Source organism: Geospiza fortis, unplaced genomic scaffold, assembly GCF_000277835.1.
Source record: "Geospiza fortis unplaced genomic scaffold, GeoFor_1.0 scaffold53, whole genome shotgun sequence".
NCBI classification, from domain to species: Eukaryota; Metazoa; Chordata; class Aves; order Passeriformes; family Thraupidae; genus Geospiza; species Geospiza fortis.
Window position 1 is genome coordinate 12,665,492 of NW_005054305.1, and position 15,020 is coordinate 12,680,511.

At 36.4% G+C, this 15,020-nt stretch overlaps 1 protein-coding gene across 3 annotated transcripts in view; it reads left to right on the forward strand.

Moving 5' to 3' along the window:
- Positions 1-10,478, forward strand: part of FUT9 (fucosyltransferase 9) — a 32,088-nt gene extending 21,610 nt beyond the window's left edge. For all 3 annotated transcript variants that reach the window (XM_031066574.1, XM_005418334.3, XM_031066575.1), the window contains one exon: positions 1,361-10,478. In XM_031066574.1, the coding sequence (XP_030922434.1) occupies positions 1,361-2,448 (1,088 nt within the window). In that variant the 3' untranslated portion in view covers positions 2,449-10,478. The remainder of the gene's footprint in view (positions 1-1,360) is intronic.
- The last annotated feature ends 4,542 nt before the right edge of the window (positions 10,479-15,020 follow it).

Below are 15,020 nucleotides of genomic sequence, written 5' to 3' on the forward strand. Positions count from 1 at the left end.
TTTGCACTCACAAAGGCTGCAAAGTTATGTGCTATTAGTGGCCCTCTGAATCACATTCTACCATGATTTCATTCTGAATTTAATGATTTATTTCATAGTAGGAAAAGATGAGCTATAGAAGTGGTTTTAAAGGCCTGAAATTTACTTTCTGCTTTTTTGACTTTGATTGTGTATATATATATTTATACATCTATATAATAGTATATATTTTTCTATTTATAGACGTGGATTTTTTTTTGCACTATCTAGCCAAGGAAATAAAACACAACAAATTGAAAGATGTGCAGAAAAGGAAAGTCAGACAACATTTACAGTAATTGTAACACATTGTAGAATCTACAGTGTGCCAGTATGTTCAGAGTACTTTTCCTGGTAACTGACTTCCCTTCCTTTTCCCTTGTGTGCCATACAGCTGCATGGTTTTTAGTTTTAGAACATCTGTGAGTTCTAGGGCTGCATTCAGGATCAAAGGTTAGCAATTAACAACCCCTAACTAGGGTTGTTAGGTTTTGCAAGAACCATATGGTAGAGTAGTTTTGGAAAGAGATTGATCACTTCTCTCAGGAGGAAACAACTAGAGCAAGGACAAAGGAGGCTCTATGAACTTCTCAGCTCTATCTCCCCATGGAAAAAAAGGATGCCTCATAACAATGCAGCATATCTCTACTTTTCCCAATTCTTAACACATAAAAACATAATGAAATATACAAGAACATATTTTATATTAATTTCTCTTTATTTTTTTATGTAGGAAATATGTGAGATATGTGGCTGCATAGGGAAACTCTATTGGTGCTTCCTCCCCTAGGTATTTTAGGAGTCCCCTGGAGAAGGCATGAATGTTCATCCCTATGTAGCCACCAGACATGAACTAGTTTTCTAATAAGTCTTATTGATTACACAATTAAAGTTCTAGTTCCTTCCTTTTTCAATCCTCTAATCCTATGTCCTCCACATTCACACAAATACAAATGCAACAAATCTGCAGCATGTTATTCTTTACATTATCCAGACACGGGGATAGAATTAAAGGGTAATTTTGTCTGTCTCCTGTGTTCCAAATGCTTGGCCTAGGTTCTGAGAAAAAAAAACCTCTCAATATGTACTGATTCACCAAGTATGAGATACATTAAAATCCTGCTTTTAATTTGTCAGTGAGCTTTTAACGTGAAGAAGAGAAATATTGTCACTTTGTCACAGAGTGCAAGACACCATGCCCTCTCCATTCAAAAGATATTTCTGAGGTTGCAGCTCAGTGTTATTGAAGTTTTATCTATTTTATATCTAAATTATTTTAACAAGACATATATATGTAATTCAATACCTGATATTATTTTCTCTCTTCCTCTTTTTTTCTCAGAGCAAATTATGACATCGACATCTAAAGGAATTTTCCGGCCATTTTTTATTATCTTCATTATCCTTGGTTGTTTCATGGCATTTATATTAATTTATATCAAACCAACAAACAGCTGGATTTCTGGTCCTATAGAATCAGCCAGTTCAGTGTTGAAAATGAAGAACTTCTTTTCTTCCAAAACTGATAATCTCAATGAAACTACTGTTTTGATCTGGGTTTGGCCATTTGGTCAGACGTTCGATCTGACGTCCTGCCAAACGATGTTCAACATCCCCGGGTGCCATCTGACTATTGACCGCTCGCTCTATAACAGATCCCACGCTGTCCTCATTCATCACAGAGACATCAGCTGGGATCTGGCCAATTTACCTCAGCAAGCCAGGCCACCGTTCCAGAAGTGGATTTGGATGAACTTGGAGTCTCCAACTCATACTCCTCAAAAGAGTGGCATCGAACACCTTTTTAACCTGACCCTGACTTACCGGCGTGATTCTGATATCCAGGTGCCTTACGGCTTCATGATGGTTGGCACCAGTTCCTTCACATTTGAAGTACCAAGTAAGGAAAACTTGGTCTGTTGGGTTGTGAGTAACTGGAACCCTGAGCACGCTCGAGTCAAGTATTACAACGAGCTCAGCAAATACATTGAAATCCACACCTATGGACAAGCCTTTGGAGACTACGTCAATGACAAAAACTTGATTCCAACTATCTCCACATGCAAATTCTACCTTTCCTTTGAAAATTCAATCCACAAAGATTACATTACTGAGAAACTCTACAATGCTCTTCTGGCTGGATCAGTACCAGTTGTACTGGGCCCTTCCAGAGAAAATTATGAGAATTACATTCCAGCAGACTCTTTCATACATGTGGAAGATTTTCTCTCCCCCAGAGAGCTGGCAGAATATCTTCTGATGCTTGACAAAAATAATAAGATGTATCTTAGTTATTTCAACTGGAAGAAGGATTTTTCAGTGCATCTTCCTAGGTTCTGGGAATCACATGCATGTCTTGCTTGTGATCATGTGAAAAGACACCAGGAATACAAGTCCATTGGAAATTTAGAAAAATGGTTTTGGAATTAATTTGTGGGGGGTGTGTGTGGGTGTGTGTGGGTGTGGGTGTGCATTTTTTTGAAGAAGCCAGAAAGGACTTCAGTCCAAGTGGAGAGGAATGGAAAAGAGAAAAAAAGGAAGGAAAAGATAATCTCACATCATGGTTTATCAGTTATTCTCTTTTGGCTATCCTATTTATATTTTGTAAGAGATTTTAAAATATCAGCAGCAGCAGTCATCAGTACTCAGTTTCAAATTATAATAGATATACTAATTATGTGCACTGAAGAGTATTTGATTGCTTTTTATAAATTTAAAACAAGATTTTCCACATTTTCTGTGAAACATGTCCCAGTCTTTCACTTGAAGTAGTAATTTTTAACTTTTCTTTTTTTATTTTTAACATTATCTTTGTTGTTTAACCTATTTGGAAAATGAGGAAACGAATTTTAAATTTCAGAGAAAATTTTAAGAACATAATTTGTTGTTCCAGACAGAAATGTGTGTAACACTTCAAAAGACAGCAAAGTTTCATATGTTCATCCTGCATTTAAGAGCACAGTAGAGTACAATACCTAACATTATGGAAGTGTGATTAATTGCCCCCTTTTTAAGGATAATGAACCTAGAACTATAATTTTTCAAATGTATTAGAATAGTGGGTAGTCTTTGTTTCTAAAAAGGTTTCCTAATAAATGATCCCATTACGTTGCTTTAGGAATGTATCTCTTCTTACCCTCTGAAGAAAAGAGAAGTCAGATTTAGAGAAAATGACCAATCCTGGTGACCAAAGCCCGGATTCATCCAATTTTTGAGTCCATTCAAATGCAGAACACCCTTGGCCTTCAATATGTCTCAAGTATTTTTAACCTGAACCAGGGCTTTCAGAAGTGTTACACTGAGATAAACAGATTTTTAAAAAGGTGTTTGATTACATCAGACTTATGCACTGAATTCAGCTGGTAAGAATGGATTTTTAGAAGCAGTTTGCTGACAAATTTTATAAAGCTCTCTCATATAATTTGTTGAATAATTGTGAATTTTCCCCCAGTTTGTAAAGATCTGTTGAATTTTAACTGTAGCTGGACAACTTGATGTTATGACACATAAGTGAGGGGAAAAAATACTAAGCAGTCAATTTTCTGAGAGAAATATGCTGAAATTCAGTAAATAAGATATGAGGCTATATAAACTTTCAACTTACCAAGCTAATAAATTTGGGGGGTTGAAAATATTGTGTATGAGAGGTATTAAAAATGAACGCTTCAGAGCAACAACTGCTATCAATATTTGATAATATAAGTAGGTTTTTAAGTATCAAATTTGCTCTAATAGCAAAACCAAAATTGTGATGATTGTCATAATTTTAAGATGTGTCTGCTTCAAAGATGTATCATTTGATTTTACCACTTCTTTCCATCAGCTAAGACAAATTTCTGATTGCTATATATATTCATATGTACAAGGTTGGTTTAATGACAGAAATGTATGGGTATGCTTTAGTATCAAATGAAAGCAAATCAGCTTGGATTTTCAGGCCAAAGTGCTGCAAATCACACCTGCTACTGGAAAAAAAAAGAAAAAATTCCAACTGGAAAGACTTCTGCTTATGAGATGTATAAGACCCTGATCAAGCCAAGTAGTCAATCAAGTAACTGAGATTAAATTTTCAAACAAAAAATTGCTGCTGTAAGGAAATGAGAGATAATTATAAATATTTAGCAAAAGACAGTGGAACTTATTAGAGGCTGGAATAGAAACACAAAAGGCTATAAAAGTAATTAGTTAAATTTATAGAACTCAAAACCCCATGGAAAAGCTATAGAATTACTTCTGCTCTGCCTGTGGTTTCAAAAGGTGTATTCTGATCCAGCTAGCTTTCAATATACTGTGAATCACCTAAACTCACCAGCATTCTAGTATGCAGCAAGATAAGCTTACCTTGAACATTAATGCAATACAAGGAAACTGAGTCTTCTAAAAACAAATTTCTGATGTGCATGTAATATAAGTAGTATCTTATCATTTTGAAGGCAAGTTTCTTTAGCTAATCATCTGTCCTACAGGACATCATAACATTTTATTTTCAGGAGGACTGTGAAATTCTCAGTGACAGAACATCCCACTGGTTTGGCTCAATAACCTGATTCCCTCAGTGCTGGAATTCAGAAGTCACTTGTATTTACCTCAATGAAAGGTGATTGTGTACAACCATTCCTCACTTCAGATTGTGAGAGCTGTTCTGTGTGTTAGAAGGGCTTGGGTGGATTCAGACTCTTTCCTTGGCATCAAGTTCAGCTAAGTCCTTTCAGTAATAAGCAAGAATATATAAGATATATGAAGTGTGAAATATTGGTCAGCGTATACACAGGAAAGATTTGAAATATACTCTGAATTTTAATCCTGTAAGTAATGTCTTTACCCCTGTAAGCACAAGATTCAGCCAGCATGGCTAATCTTAGGCTGAATTTTAAGAAATGGAAAAGTCTTTTGATGGAACTGGAAGGAGTGAAGAGTGTTGTTCTCTTCACAAGAAGAAAAGCTCCACACAAGGCTTGTATATATTTCATTCAGGAAACGTTGCTAAAATTGCTTCAAAGATTAATAAAACAGGAGAGAAATCTAATCCAGAATTATGCATAAGAATCACTACCAAGCCCTAAAAAATATACATGACCCTAATGCCTCGCTGGCATTCTTGAAGAGTAAGTGCTGGAACAAAATTGAGCCAATTTATTATGAAGATTTTAAGGTGATCTGCAAGTATCAGACCTTAAGCAGTTCTGGATTGAAATATCTTTGTTGATAGAAGATGAAGCAGTTTTGGGCATGTTCAGCCCATGTAGTAAATGAAGCAATGGATACAAAACATCTATGCTCCATGCATGCACAAAGGCTGCCTAGACCTAGACTTAATTCACCTAAGGCTGCTTCCAGTCTGTATCTGACATTCAGCTTTGTGAGGTCTGTGCTTCTTTTGTGATCTACTCTACATGGGCAGCAAGCATAGACACTCAAATAACAAATCACTGTGAAAGAAAATGAGCAAACTTAAGCGGCTGTGGAAGGGACTAGACAAAATAGGTATTGTGCTTTAGTACCACTGGCAAAAGAAGATAATTGTACCAGAAAAGTGAACTAGAAAATGGGAAATCACACCAGTCCTAACTGTTTTCTCAAGAAATTTCTTTCAGACATTCAGTTTCTTTTGTTTGCTAGCCCACAACAATCTTGAGTTGCACTCAACCCAAGTTAACTTAAGCAGTCAATGAAGACAGAGGGTAACCACCATTCTTTGTTTTACTTTGGATGTTTTTAGACTCTCTGTCGTGCACTGAGCTATCAACATTACTCTTTTTTCAGTGTGGAAAATAATACCCAAACCAGATAAAATACTAACATCACATGCATTGCTACTCCACTGAATGTGGACAGGTATAAGACAAAACTGGCAGCAGATCTTTCTAAAGCAGTTTTCCATCCATTACATAGACAATGTCCACAGCAGACCTTGCTTAGTATGAGATCTCCATTCCTTAGGGAATCCTGTTGCCAGTTTCTTTGAATGCCTCATTCCAGATGTCTATACCACGGTGAGCAAGCAGCCTGAGTGAGGCCCACTGAAAGTGTGAGACATTCAGCAACATATTTGTCTTTTAAGAAACAGATAAAATAAAATGAAAGTTGGGCTGAGAGAGCATCAGTGTGGGGCTTTGTAGAGTTCACACAGGCTGAGCAAGACATGGAAAATGGATACCACTGAACACAATAAAGAACTACTTGCTCTACTTGCTCTCTCTGGACACTCATGTTTGTTTTGGTTTTTTTTCTCAAAATAGGCTTTAAAAAACCACATAATTTTCTCCCATCTTTAAACAAGCATTTAAGTAACCAATAACTGTTTCTTTTTATTCAAGAATGGGACTCCTGTTAGCCTTGTATTATCTTTTTTATTAGATGCAGAATAACATTCAGGAGAAGAAGAACCTTTGTCAGTAAGATAATTCTATTTCTTATCTAGATTCAAGGATCTTTGTTCTTATTTTCTTATTTGATTTATAAGTCTTCACGCAGCAACACCTTCTGGACATGATACAAAAAGGCACTAAGAGTATGCAGATGACAATGAGACTTAAGTGTGTGCTTAATTTTAAGAGCATCCTGAATGCTTTAATGCACTGGGGCTCCAGAGAATACGTTTTCATTGCCTTTTAGGAATTGTGCCAAAGAGTGCAATCTATAGACATCAGAGACCAGCTTGTGTGGCCTCTTTTGCATTATGTACATAGAGAGTAAAGATTGGCTGGGTATAGGTCCACACTGAAAACCTTTGATTCATTCTGATTTGGTGTCTAACCAATAAATCTTGGCCGAGCTCTTCTGCTCCTCCACCACTTCAGGCCATCGCCTGAGCACAGCACCTCAGCTTACAGCTTGCCCGTGCTACGCAGGGTCACTGAACTTCCATGTGGCATGAAAAAGCCAGAGTGGCTGAGGATGCTGAGATAGTATTTCAAGGCCTGTCCAAGGATGAAAGCATAAAACCTGGTCATGTCCTGAAACCTGAACTTGTTGTGCCCTACAGAGAGTCAGTCTCAGCCACACCTGATTTTCCTCTGAGGAAAGTATTTGGTTCATTCTAGGTGAGACTGTGAGTAATCACTGTGTGTGCAAAGTGGGAACAAGAGGTGTCTCTGTGTAGGCTGACAAGGAAGCTTCTGACCTATTTAAACCTAGCAGTGAAAATTTAACAAATACTCAAGTGTTTCCTTGGTCAAAACTAGTGTGTTATTGACAACAGAGTCCAGGAGAAGTATTTGTATACCCACCTACCAGCTGGTGGGCTTCTTCGTTAATTTTGGCTGACAGTTCTGTTTTAGCTTTTTTGTTTGTTTTTAATAAAAGTGATTTGAAAATGTTAGAAATCAATCAATATGATTCATACAAGATAGTTATTTCACCTTTATCTTTTGCTTCTAGCTTGGGCAAATCTTCTACCAGAGTTAGCAGGTGATTTGGGAGATTCCTATGCTAGTAACAAAGGATTGAGCTAAGAGTGAAATGGCTTGTGTAGAAAAACCCTGTCTTATTAATGGATATTTCCCTTCTAATTTTTGAATATGTAGTTTGTGCTATGGACAATTCTACGTTCAGAGAATCAATATAAAAAGCATACTGGTTAGAGATGCTCATAAAAGGTACAGAAATACCAATAAATTTATTAAATAAACCATGCCGTGGCAATTTTAATTCATGGCACTATTGCTACAGGGCGATACAGATGATAAAATCATCAACTTGTAAGAAATAACTTGGCCTAGAGACATCATCCAGCAGTTTTCATACTGGAGGAAGTCATTTCATTACTCCATTGCAAATGTAATTAATTGGCAATCTTTTGTGTCACCAATTGACTGAAAGCAGCCGTCTCTCTGCAGTGAATATCTCAGAGTTTGCTCACGTGGCAGAGAGCCTCTCACTGCCAGGTTAACAGCCTGAATTAGGAGTTGCTTGGTACAGGTCACTGTTTGGCAGCCTCTAGCAGGTGGTTCTGTGGTCGCAGGTTTTGCATTGCTGCTTTCAGCCAAGGAAGGCAAAGAACAGAGCTGAGACTCATCTGACACCCTCTGTGCATTTCATGGCACACTCACAGGGGGGCTTAAGACACTCTCACTCCTGTAGCCTATACCCTGCCTGCTTATGAGAATGCAGAAGACTTTGCTGCTCCAAGTAATAAGAATTTTCATTTTTTTGAGGTGTGGTGCCAGTCTGTGCAAATTAATTATTGATACTTGGGGGAACTCCTCATTAACGTTCTTAAGTAATTAATTAGCAGGAAAATAATTTAGTCATTGCAAATTGGCAGGAAATACAACTGTTTGTTATTCTTTATTATGAATTAGTCCAGTGGAAAAGAGGATTTGATGAAACTTTATCCTCCTGGCTTGATATAGCCCGGTTGGATCCAGATATAGAAATGTGTTTGATAGCAAAATTTGAAAGATATATGGTAAACCAACACATATATATAAAATTGGGACAAATTTCCTACACAATCTTGAAACTATAAATAAGCACTTTAGCAGTCACCAGACAGAAAATGTTCCCATCAATCCATTTCTTTATAACATCATATGAAAAGCCAGCCTGATATATGCTGTTTGGCAAATAAATTAATTGCAAAACCTACTTTTTTTTTGCTGCTTTGTAACACACATAAGAGCTGAGATTAAAAAGTTTGGAAAGTTAACTCCCTTGGTGTAATTTAATGTTTTAAAGAATCCATGGACACACTGAAAAGAAGTGAGAAGCTTTTCCATCTATACAAAATCCTAATGTGCCAAACTGTTTCCAGTGAATGAACAACACAGTTAAGTATACTGACTTTTTATTAGGATTTACAAAATCTTCTATTAACGCACTGTAATTTTGCACTATTTTGTAAGAAAATTTAAAAAAAAGGAAAAAATTAAAAAGGAACTGAAAAAAGAAACAGAAAAAAAATCTAAAAATAGATGCCAAATGTATAGTTTGTAAAATACTATTTTTCTGATATAAGGTGTCATTACATTGTGAATCTAACTGTGTTATTGTAAACCGTGAAAAATGTGATGTTCTGTTGTGACACAGCCTATGAAGGGCCATTTCTAACACTGATAATTCACCTGGACTTGTTTATATGAAACATATTCATAAATCTGAGATCACTTTTATACTTATTTTTATTAGACTATTTTTCCACATTTGCAACACAACTGTTATTTTATATCAAACATTAATTTTGCTTTAAAATATTATTTGAATAGGTGGGTGAGCGTCTTAAATGTGCCAGAGATTCAAATCTGTAACAGAAATAATTCAGAAACTATTCTTTGCCAAACTGTAATGCTACTAAAATCAATGGTGTTTTGTTGAAAAATAGGCACACTGTCAATAAACATAAGTTTCTAGTCCAATAATGATGACAATGTCACATTTTCTAGGATAAATGCCCAGTAGTTACGAGCTGCATTTCCCTGCTGTCTTTGTGTATGTTGAGGAAACAAAACTGTGTGCCATAGCTGAACGTCATAGACATTCAGTCGCTTAAATAATGTGCCATGGATTTTACCTCTGAGGTACATTAATGAGGATTAAGAGGAAAAAACAAGCTGTTTGTCCTGATTCAAACTCAGTTTCTGCGATGGGTCACATGAAAATGGGGTGGTTGTCGAGGCAGGACTGGGACAACCTCAGCAGAGAGAGTAAGTTCTGTGCATAGAAACATGTGGGGACTGCATTTATTGTGTTAGTGCAAGATCAGGACCAAAGTCCCTTTTACATTTGAACTTGTGCCCATAACACTGAGTGAGATCTGATAAGAACCTCTTCTTCATGTTCCCAGCTAATGATATTCCTTGTACTGACAACTTTTATGTGTTTTATATAATATATATATAATGCATAAATTCATGTGTAAGAAAGAGTAACCACAGCAAATTGAATCTTAATAAAAATAATAGAAACCATTCTTACCTGCAGGCACATTCTGAGATGCCATGTTGAAAGATCTTGTAAAAAGTGTAATTTTTATTTATTAGTGATTGTATATTTTGCCCCATGATCTAGACATTTTATATCAGGGAGTCAACCAAAAACCGTTTTTTTCTTCCCTTTGAACACTACCATCACCCTGAGATGCATCTGGAAACTGTAGAGGTCAACCACTGATGTTTTGTGGTATTTTTTTAGTATGATGTTGTTGTTGAACTTTCTTCTGATTACCTATAGCTATGTTCAGAGTTTTCAACATAATTTAACTGCAGACTGAAGATACCTACTGAATGAAACTACAGGTAACCATAATTATTTCAAAGACTTTCACCATTTATGTGAAATTAATATTTCAGAACACTGATTCCAAGATGGTTAACGAGCAGCTCATTGACTCTTATTTATTGAGCACTGGAATTCTCCCTAAAGGATAAACACTGAATCATGTAAATAATAGTGCTCTATATAAGCCTAACAAAATATTGTAATAGGTACATTTAAAATAAAAAGAGAACATTCCAAGTGTACCATAGTCTCTGATCATTATTTTATAGGTCTGATGTCACACTTTTTCTTCTTGTGGTACTTGTCACTAAAAGCCTGATCTGAAGATTGCTGCTACTCATAACCATGACTTTTGGCAGAGATCTCACAAACAGAATTTTGGGTTTTTTTTAAGCTGTTGCACACAAAATTCTTCTAAGTGCCCAAGGTCAGACTGAATTCATACAGACTGTCATGTGAGTTTACTATGTACAGCAACCACCACAGATGAATTAATATGGTATTGTTATTAAGGTTACTTTGCCTTGTTTTTAACAATGATCTTTAAAATTTTTCCTAGGAGTGGAATTGTAATTTACATGGTCGTATTTCATTGCTTTATCTACCGTACAAATAACCTACATTTGCAGAGGTTAACTGTATCTAAAATAGCAAATGGTTAAAACAATGGTGTCAGATTTATTTCTAAATATTTATGCAAACAATGGAAATAGCTGCCACTGAAATAAATGTAATAAATAATGCAGTATTTCCAGTAGAAAAGATCATCTGGTCACAGCAATTGCAGGTCATTCAAGACATAATATTATGTCTGACTGCCACGCACCTTGAAGAATAGGTTAGGGGTCTTCAAAGATCCTTTTCCTTTCTATCAGACAGGAAAATTTACTTTACTTCTGAGGCAACAAATCTTTGTTAATTTGGATACATTCTTTAAAAGTTTATTTAACACTTGCCATTTACTTAAACCAAACTTATCATCATCTTGAGCTCATCCTTGACAAGTACAGAGACAGACTGACTTTTCAATAGTATGTGTGACAGAAGTCCCTGCCACATTTCACTCACACACACAACCCTTTCACATTCTTACATTCAAAATCCACTTTGAAAATTCAATCTAGGGCAGAACATACAATTTTCTGTCTTTAAAACAGGACTTTTTTCTTAAATTATCCACTTCTACTTCCTCTCACAAACTTCCCCTGGATATGCCAACAAAGCCTTGTGTGTTTGGAAAGCCTGGTCCCTGCCCTGAATGTCAGAAGCAGTCAGCTTAATGATATGCTTCTGAAAGCACAGCACTGCAGTGAAACCTGAAAGAGAAAAGGGTCAGGCCCAGAAGGTGTGCAGGTTTCTAACCCTGCCAGCAATAGTGTGCTATTACAGATGCTGAAACTGCATCTCTGGCTGATAAGGCTGCTGTTAGCACAGCTTCTTCATGCAGTGAAACAAGCAATAAGCTCTTCATAAGCTCTACACAGGCTGATACTGCAGCACAAAGCACTTCATTGAAACAAGTGTGCAGCCAGTGAGCCTGAGAGCAGGCAGCTACCATCGCTCAAAATACAAAACACTCCATGTCAATTCTCTCACAGACTAAAACAGAAGCCTCCTTTCAGGAAATATATAATCTCAACATATATTTTCATTCTGGTAAACCCTTTGGATAGAATAACAAATCTTTAGACCAAAGACCTGGTGGTAGTTTAAGATACTTCAGAACAGGTTTCTACAGGTAGGTGTACAGAGGAGTGCTGAATTCCTAAATTTCCAGTATATATAAGGTAGTCACAAATCTGAAAAAGTAAATGGAGTCTGAGAGTAACTCAGCTCACCTACTCAGAGTGTTTTCATCTTTAATCCTATCTAAGATCACATTAAAAAATCGTTTAATGACTTGCAGTTCAATAACAATTGTTATTACAATTGATTTTGATGTACAATGAATCAGAAGAAGGAACAAAAATAAAAGCACTTGTGTTGAAATGTGAAAAATTATCAGGTTTCATTTTCCAATCAAAATTAGTTGTTTGTGATGTTATGATTGATGGTTTTTTGAAAGATCAAAATTATTGTCAAATTTCCTGTCTTTAATCAAAAACCTAAGATTCCAGTAATTGCTAAATGAAATTAATTTGAGAAATTTCACACTAATTTTAACACTTTTTTCTGAAATTGTTCTTTTTCCTAAAGGAGCCTGTTTTTCTGTGATAGGATTCTTGAATAAGGAAAATATCACTAATTGCATTTTCATTCTTCTCTTGGCTTCTGTCATCTGAGTTCTCTCATGTGTGAAGAATACATACTCAGTGGGATATGGTTAATCAATATGGAAGAGTTGCAAATGGTTTCAAAATAATTTCTATATAGTCACAGATTGTTGCCATACCACAATTATGTTATTCCTGCAACAGGAGCAATCATTTAATGGCTGATTTCCAGCTTTCAGACATACACACTGACAAGTTATGAACTTCACTCTGCTTTTCAAGCTGCCCAGTCCTGTTACCACAGTTTCTGATATTTGTTGACATCTGTTCATCTTATATCCGTGTGGCTTCCTCAGACATCATTTTCCTCAGACATATCACGCCCTGTTGTTCTACACCAATTCTATATCTTTACATCCTCTCTCTGCATTTTGACATTTTAAAAAAATCCATTTCCAGCTACAAATACAGGCTCTGTAACCTTGAAGTAGTGAGCCCGACATCCTCATGCCATTGCCCCTTCCTTGTCACTGAATTAGATTTAATTCACATTAAGTTTAATGCACTGAAATGAAGTGTAATGAGGTACATGGGCAATTGGGTGATTTTTAATCAGTTCTGCTTGTCAAACAAATATATTGCACTGCAATCTGCTGGGTGTAACAATTACATCCAGAGTGGTGGCTTTACCCTTGAAACCTTTTACTCAAATGCAGATCCAGGATGTCATGTGGTTAGACCACACCAGCCCCAGTCCTGAGCTCAAAGACAGCAAGAAATGCTGACCAATACCACAGGATAATAATTTAGGCAGTTATCCAATACTCTCTGATTAATAGAAGAAAAAGCAACCAAAATGCATCTAGACATACCATAATATTTATTATACAGTCATATCATCCTGCACAGGCTCGGTTTGTGTACAGCAGAGTTTATCAGCTCTGTCTCAACACAGCCCTTGAGTCTCAGCCTAGGATCTGCCTGGCACTTCTGGCTTCTTTGAATCCACAGAACTCTCCAGCACCCTGGACAATCTTCCCAGAAATAATAAAGCGCAGATGCATCTCCAAGCATTCCTGAGAGCTGGATAGCACTGCCTGGTGTGCAGGATTAGTCCTGTAGTCCACCTCCTAGACATATGAGAGCTAGATCAACAAGAGAATGTGTTCAAAAGTGGAGCTTTCTTTGTTTCCATTATTTTTCAAGTCTTTGATGTTGGATGTCTGAAAATTCTTTTATCTTCTATTTGTTTGATATTAAAAAGCTCTGTAAGCAATGCACTTAATATAAACGCTCAAAACCTCTTACAAAAATTACAGAATCAAACCCTTAACCTTGGTAGTGATTTTACATGACTCTGATGCATTAAATTTAAGTTTGTGTTCAAGATTAATGCATTTACACATAAACATATTGTGTAGCAAGGCAGAGGTCATTTATCTTTTTTGTAAGGATCAAATATGTATTTGTAAACCAAAATATAGTTTATGAGCTCTATCTTTTCAGCAAAAGTATGCAGGAATGTGCACCAAAATGATAATAACTCTCACAGCCACCAGTCCCATTCAACCAAGGAGATCAAAGAGTTGTTGAAATAGATCTGACCTTTCAGCATCTTTAAAAATGTTTTCCTTTGATGTTAAAAATTGTAGGCTTAAATGGTTTTGAGACTCTTTCCACACTTATGTAAAGCATCTGCACAAGTATTTTCAGAATTGTGGCCTTTACTTTCCAGAAAAACTGGTGTCTTGCATAAATATTTTATTTTATAAATATATTTTTTATATAAAATGTGTTATATAAACATCATGTTTTCATCCTTGCATTAAAGAACTGAGGCAGAGTTGATGACTGACATTACACTTGAGCAATCTGGGTTGTCTGCACAACCCACTGCAAGGTGAAGGAGCTCAGTTGCTCAGTTGTTGTACATCATGGCTGTACAAAAATACAAACCCCTGTCCGTACTGACCCAGCAGCTGAGCAAGCTCGCTTCAAACCATTGCACTTCTGCAGGGGATCTGCTAAACCTTCCAAATCAGAAAATCTCTAGAATTCTTCAGGAAAGTTAGTCACAAAACAGGCCTTAGGCACTTTTTTAAATTTCTCAACCATAGTGAATGGTGTGACTAAGTCACCTGGGAGCACCTCCCTGGGGTGGACATTAATGCACACTTTCACAGTTCACCACAACTTTAATAAAGAGGTCTCAAAGATTCTTCTCTTGAACTCTCAGCACAATCCTTTTAAGACAACTCTAACCTGTCCTCAGTGAAACATTTAAGGTTTTGGAAAACCCTTACTGAAGAGAGAACTGTTTTCTTCCTACCAATTGGTTTTCTAGTAGTCGTCTGTCTTTTTTATACACTTGCTGGCAACATGATATTAAGACTTGACTGAATATTTAAGACTTGACTGGAAAAGACACATTCTAGGCCAGGACACCCAGAACTAGCAATTCTCAGCAAATCTGAGTGTACAATTCATACTTATGCCAAAACTTACTTTTGAAGGTGTTTTGCTGCTCTGAAATCTCAGTTCCTTAAGTCAGAACATTCCTTCTGGTGAAAG